At 28.4% G+C, this 7,326-nt stretch overlaps 1 protein-coding gene across 2 annotated transcripts in view; it reads right to left on the bottom strand.

The window, feature by feature from the left end:
* LOC117168343 (nuclear receptor subfamily 4 group A member 2) overlaps window positions 1-7,326 on the bottom strand; it is a 100,562-nt gene that overhangs the window by 17,508 nt on the left and 75,728 nt on the right. For both annotated transcript variants that reach the window (XM_033353921.1, XM_033353920.1), the window contains exon 2: window positions 3,703-3,926. In XM_033353921.1, coding sequence (XP_033209812.1) covers window positions 3,703-3,926 — 224 coding nt within the window. The remainder of the gene's footprint in view (window positions 1-3,702; window positions 3,927-7,326) is intronic.

The raw sequence follows: 7,326 nt of genomic DNA, 5'->3' as shown, positions 1-7,326 counted from the left end.
ATATATATACAAAAAATACGAATTCTTAACAAAAAAGATCATAGTTGATATTTAACCAAAAAAGATCTTAATTTAAATAAAAAACATTTCCACCAAAAAATTCAAATTTCCAATGAAATAATGGAATCCTCAATCAAAACAGATTAATTTTCAACAAAAAAGTTTAAACTGCTAGAAAAAGAGATAAATTTTCAAAATAAAAAGACGAACTCTCTACAAAATGGTGGAGTTTCAACAAAAAAGTTCATTTTCGACGAAGTAGTTGAAGTTTTAACCGAAAATAATCGAATTGTAAAATGATGAAATAATGAATCTTCAAAAAATAAAAGAAATTTTTATCACTTAACAAACAAATTTTAATTTGGAATAAGAAACAGTAGAATTCAATCAAAAAAGTCGGATTTTCAACTAAACAGATTTATTCTTAACCAAAAAAGATTAAATTCCTAACATGAAGATTAATATTTTACCAACAAAATTTTTGAAAACTAATAACCTGAATTTTCAACAAAATAGTTGGAACGATTAAATTTTCTGTTAAAAATATTAGTTTTCAACTAAAAATGAATTTTTACTCCAATAGTTGAATCAAACTAAAAATATGAATTTTTAACAAAGGGATAAGTTTTGAAAAAAGGCGAGTTTTCAAATCAAAATGACAAAAAAGGAAAATATTTTTGATGATTGATGGACAATTTATATTTTAACTTCTGAAATAATATATAATATTTTTAAATCTATATCGCTATATTACTGATTCTGAATGACAATCTAAAAATTCTTCTAATGATTGTTTAAAATTACCGAAATATGGTGCAAAACGTCAACATAACCTTCAATTGTTCCAATATTGTAAAAGTTTCTTTGACATCTATATCAATATGAACGGTGAACCTAAAAGGCAAAAGTAGAAAATCTTGTTCGTCCTTTAATGATTTTTGCGACCGATTTTTTGTGTATAACGCTAGAGTAATCGAATAATTTAAGAGTTTGATCAAATAATACCATATAAAATTATGAAACCAATAATGGTAGTTCTTCAGGAATATACAAATGTAATTGCAAACATTTGAAACAATTAAAATTAAGCTTGTTAGATCAATCAAACATTTTCTAACAGTAGAGAGATTTTTACTTTGACTTGCGATAAGATAAAAAAATACAAGTATCCAAATTAATTGAAAAAATGTACAACTTGCATATAATATTATATGGTAGCATCTTTATATAAAAGCTTTACATAATTTTATTATGCATAAAATCCAATCAAGACTAAATATAGGTATCAAACTTTCCATTAATGCATTTTAAAAACTCGTTTAGATTACATCTTAATCGATCGAAAGCAAGAAGCCGCAAAGATTCTTGTATAAATAACTATTTCCTTATGTTTTAAAAATTTTCACTGAATCTTTTAATAAAATGTGTCCATTCGAGTTTTAAAGGGAAATATGGATTATTTTGGAAATATAGAGAATTCTAGGTTAAAGACTGATTTTTATCAGACGCGAAAGTTTGCTGCTTCTTTTAAAGAGAACCAGTTGATATGCAGTTTTGCGAATTTCCTTAATTATTTTTTATATCTGCGAAAATATTTATTTATATAAATGTTAAATGTTTCTAAGTAATAGTTTACAGAAAATGAGAGAATCATTTTCAAATATAAAACGGTAAACTCTTCTAAAATGATATAAATAAAAAGATACAAAAATGTGCCTAAAATTCTAACCTTTTGCTATTAATCTAAAAAATAATTTTTTTAGACTTTACAAGAATTTCCTAATATTTCCCCTTATATAAATGCTTATATACTAAAATTGAGATAAATATTTTAAATCTAAAAGTACTTATTAATTTTTCAAACACTGTCCCCCTCGCTTATGTTCAGATGGAAATACTATTTTTTCAACTTAGATTTATAAAATAAAGAGAAATATACGGATTGTTTATAATAATTAACTTCGTAAAAGATACTGGACGTTACTTTAAGAATCAACTTAACCGAAAATTGTTTCTTTAACAATAGTTTCTTGAATTTTTCGGTTTTTACTTTCATGAAGATAAAACCTGCAATTCTGTTTTGATTATAATAATGAAGGATAAATATTCTTTATTTTGTACTGAACACTTTCAGTAGTTCAGTTTTCAACCCAAATAGATTTTCTACTAAAAAAGATGAACTTTCAACCCTGAAAGACGAATTTCCAATAACAGTTAAATAAATTTTTAATCAAAAAGTTCTATTGGCAACCAAATAAATGAACTTTAATGGACAAAAGTCCTTTAAAAAAAATAGTTGAATTTTTAACAAATAATCTCAAAAAATTTATAGATCTAATCAAAAACAGTTGATTTTTTAAGCAAAAAAAATTAAAAAATCGAACCAAAAATAGTTGAATTTTAAAGACAAAATTGTACATTTTTTATTAGACAAATTTTTATCCAAAAAAGTTGAAATTTAAACAAAAGGTTATTTCACAAGCAAGAAAGATGACTTCTCTACTATAAAAGATACATTTTCTGCCAAAGAATGAATTTTTTCAATCAGTTGAATTAAAAAAGCACAAATTTTTAACAAAAAAGTTGAATCCTTAACCGAATAGGTGAATTTGCATTAAATAAAGATGAATTTGAAACCAAATAGTTGAATTATCAGATAAAAAAGGTATTATTTCAAACCAAACATGAGTCGTCAACTTTTCAACTTAAAAATTAATTGACAAAAAAACGAATTTTTAACCATTTTAATTAAATCATAAAAGGTGAATTCTTACCCTAATAATTGAATACTCAGCCAAAAAGATGAATTTTTTAATGAACAAGATTAATTTTCTGATCAATAAGACGAACTTTCAACATAACTCAGTATTTTTCTACCAAATGATTAATTTTTTTAATTATAAATAATAAATTTCCAGCCAGAAATAAAAGAATTAATTTTTCAGATAAGAAATTCATTTTTAACAACAAAAAAAAAAACGAATTTTCAACTAAAAAAAATATAAATTTGTAACTAAATAGGTAAAATTAAAAAAAATTAAATGATGAATCTGAAAAAACTGAATTTTCAATAAAAGAGTTCAAAGAGTTCAATATTTAAACGAAAAGATGATTTTTCAACCAAGAAACTTAATTTTCTAAAAAATGGAGTAGTTAAAATTTAAACCAAAAAGATAAATTTTTAACTAAAAATATTAATTTTAAACAACCTAGTTTAAATTTCAACTTATTAGTTGAACGCTTGACCAAAAAATATGACTTCTTAAGAAAATAGTTGCATTTTTAACAAAATAATTCAATTGGCAAACAAATAGTAGAATTTTTAACGAAATGAAATGAGTTCCGTATTTTCAGTCGGATTTTCTCATTGAGTTCTATTAAATCAGTTCGCATTTAAGAGAAAAAACGAGAAAAAAGGGTAAGGTGGTTAAAACAGGAAAAAGTAAGAATTCTGTAAAGAATGGTAAAAAAGGAAATCTAGAGGAAAGTGTGTGAAGACTGAAATATGAAAGTGATTTTGTAACTTACTTGCAACTTACTCAGTTGCAAAATTCGCAAACTCTGTTAAAATTTATAATCAGGAAACGTACTAAACGTCTCTTTGGCGCTGATGTTCCCAATACAAATTATGTTCCCAATATAAATATTTGTTTGTACAAATTATGTTGTTTTTTATTGTTGTTAATTAAAAATTGGGCTTACCTGTGTTTGCAAGAGAAGCATGCTTGACGCTACGGTGAAGGCGGTGGTGGTTGTGATGGCTGAAGAGTGATTGGTAGAAGTTAATGCAGGAATAGTATTGGTTACGGAAGCTTGTCTTTGATGTCTTTGGCGATGTTGTTGTTCGACCTCAGCTCGAGGAACTACAACAGCACGTTGACTACCGTTGCTGTTGTCACTATCGCCACTCGGCGAATGCAGTTGCCCTGTAATCATATGAGAAACAATTCTCAATAAATTAACTTAAAACCTTTAAATTTATAAAAGATTCAATAATCAACCACCAATTATAGAAAATGTTAAATTCTCATTTAGTAAATCAAGTAACGGTGAAGTTCAATGAAAAGGACAGTAAGAAATGTGTTAGGTAACTTTTCTTCGGCTGAAGTCGAAAGAGTTCTTCCTTGAAAAAAGGAGAAATAATATGCAATAAAAAAGACCGCTTACGAGATCCAAGCATCAATTTATTGCCGTTGGTTTAGATAAGCGCATCAAGGTCTGTTCCATCGCTTATTGCATTATGCGATAGTTAAGAATATACCTGAAACGACGGGTTTCGAGATGAAAGTCCAATCTAATTCCCCATAGTTGCCGCGCAATAAAAACTTTTTAACGATTTGAGGAAGAATTCAAACAAGAAAACCAAGGTTCTGCTTTCAGATTTTTTTCAAATATGATTTCAACCTCTCTTCTTTTCACATAAAAGCTTTATAAATAATGTGAGAATCAAGTTCTATTTACTCTCTTGATTGGAAATAGATAAAACTGTATTCCCAGGTAGCGTTTTTGATACCGAATGTGAAAGATGACTAATTATAGTTGAATTCGATAATTTTTTATGACACTTTGGGATAAAGATGTCTCGTTTGCATTTGTCAATTTTTTCATTCTGGAAAAAGATACCTACAATATCGGCGGTACTGGGATTGATTGGTGTCCATGACGATCATTTCTCTACGTGCAAGAAACGATGGGCTCTGGACGAGGACAGTAGGTGACACATTCCTTAAAAAATCTAGGCAACCTTCGTTTTAATGACCAAAGTCGGATCGTCTATTCGTAGCCAACCGACTTGTCAGCCACTGATTCAAACATCACTGATTCGAGCGGCACTGGTTCAATTTCGAAGGCTACTTTCACTGCCTCTTAATTTTAAACAACAGTCAGAAAAATTCCTTCCACTATGTGACAGATGTCCTCTCTTCTTTTTACGAATATTTTAATCCGATTGACACAATGTCACCATGATTACTCAACCATCGCCCTTTTTCTTCACTTGTAAAATTTGATGAATTTAATTTAATCTAAGGAATTATTTAATATAAATAACAGAAAAATCGACATATTCTAGGGTACTTTGATATCTAGGAATAATCTAGGTTCACTCTTCAGATTTGTCGACGTTATCGTTTTTGTCCAGATTGTCGTCGACTGAAGGTGTTAGAAGAGTTGAAGAGGCTATATAGACTCTCTCGCACCCCTTATTACCCTAGGGAGGCATGAAATCATTGGCATTTAAAATACTACCCCCCACAACTCGCCATAGCGCATCTCGATTATTACAGGGTATATTATCATCGGGGATGTAACGACACTCGTCCAAGGAAAATGCGCTAAAACATAACTGAGGCGGTGATATAGGCGGGGTCATAAGCCGACCCTTTTGTGCTAGAAATAAGAAATTAAAAGTTTTCTTCAATGTTAAAAGAACTTGAGGAGTATATAGATAGTAGATAGTATATAGATTTTCGTATTGATGGAATGATATGTGAGTTATTTTTGAGAAGGAAATAGTTATCGTTATCGTTACCATTTCAAAATGCAAAGGTTTAGAATTTTATAGTCCGAGCAGAAACCCACATAGTTTTGGTCGGGTGCCCGTTTGTCCAGTGTAAGCTTTTCCTAGTTCTCATCACTGATGCCGTCTCAGCAAAAACAATAACTCTGTATTTACTATGATATAAATTGAGAATAGTTCCAATTTTTTGAAAATAAACCATTCCAGCCGATTGATGAACGTTTCTTTACAACTGGTTTAAGATGCATCACTTGTACATTTGATTAAATTTTTTGGATTCGTTGAATGATAAGAACAAGATTTATAAAAAATCTATCAGAAAAAAATATTAGGTTGTAGAGGTTGTATAAGTGGAGACAGGTAATCTTTTGTAGATGCAATACTTTATCCAGAAGCAAGAAGGGGTAAAGTAGAAGGCATAAATCAGATCCCTAATTCGACTCTTCCCCAACGACCCCTTGTTGGTTTGACAATGATCATCCGAATCAGATAGTCACATAGACATAAATTGCATTCAATTTAAATTCATAACTCGTACAACCATTTGGGTTATTACAGTATATATAGTATCTATACTTCTTTCGATCATAATCGCTGATAAGAAAGATTAAACAGAAGGGCGAGATACCATCACTGTCTCGCGTGGACGATTAGGGTGAATTAGGATGATTAAAGCACATGCTTGATTTTATGAAAATAAGTATATGGTCCTCGATTAGGACGAGTTTTACAAGTTAATAAAACATATATTCTGCCGTATTGCGGAAAACCTTATAAAAGTGATATTGTCGATTAGGAAAGTCATTTGCGCAAGTTTTTTTTATTATTACGGCAGTACCTATAAACACTCAAGTAATAATAACAAAACATAAAGATTAAATTACATTTTTTACTCATCTCATGTTATACATGATTCCTGGACACCAGTATATTAGAAAGTCATGCTTTATAAGCGATATATACTTATGATGAATCTTTCACTAGAATAGTTCAATCATAAGAAACAGAATTTATTTTTCAATCAAAAACAAAACAAGAAAAACTAATTTCAACAAAATAGCAAAATTTTCTACCAAAAAGATAAACTTGCAGCTTATATGAGAAATCCTCAACTGAAATAATTTAATTTCAGTGCACAAAATTAATTTTCTACCACAAAAAACAACAATTTATCAATAAAATAGTTACATTTTCAACCAAAGAGATAAATTTTCAAATAACATGATAAATTTTCTACCAAAGAATACATTTTTAACAAAGTAGTTCAAGTTTTAACCAAGTACTGGAATTTTGAAACCAAAAAGATTGATTATTAAGGAAAAATGTAATAGTTGATGTAGAAACAAAAGAGATGAAGTTTTTGAACAAAAGCGATGAATTTTAAACCAAAAATGATTATTTTATCACGAAAGTAAAAAACATTCTACAAAATTGTTGAATTTTCAAGCTAAATAGACAAATTTTCTACCAAGCAGTTAGATTTATCATGAACAAAGTTAATTTTGAACCAAATAGTGTAATTTTCTATTAAAATAGTTTAATTTTCAACCCAAAAAATGAATGTGTAACAAAACAGTTGAGTTTTCAACTGAAAAGAATGACTTTTTAACAAAATTGTTAATTTTTTATCAAATTTAATAAATTTTCAACGTAATAATTATTTTTTCAACCAAAAAACATGAATACGAAACCAAAAGTGTAACAGTAAACTTTTCAATTTAAAAGAATGAACTTTCTACTAAAATAGTTTAATTATTTGAATCATATGGCCCTGCATTGGCGTCGTGTTGATACAGGATTAAATATTT

Source organism: Belonocnema kinseyi, chromosome 2 (genome assembly GCF_010883055.1).
Source record: "Belonocnema kinseyi isolate 2016_QV_RU_SX_M_011 chromosome 2, B_treatae_v1, whole genome shotgun sequence".
In the NCBI taxonomy this organism is placed as follows: domain Eukaryota; kingdom Metazoa; phylum Arthropoda; class Insecta; order Hymenoptera; family Cynipidae; genus Belonocnema; species Belonocnema kinseyi.
Note: the sequence above shows the minus strand (reverse complement) of the source record. Positions and strands in the feature narration are given on the sequence as shown.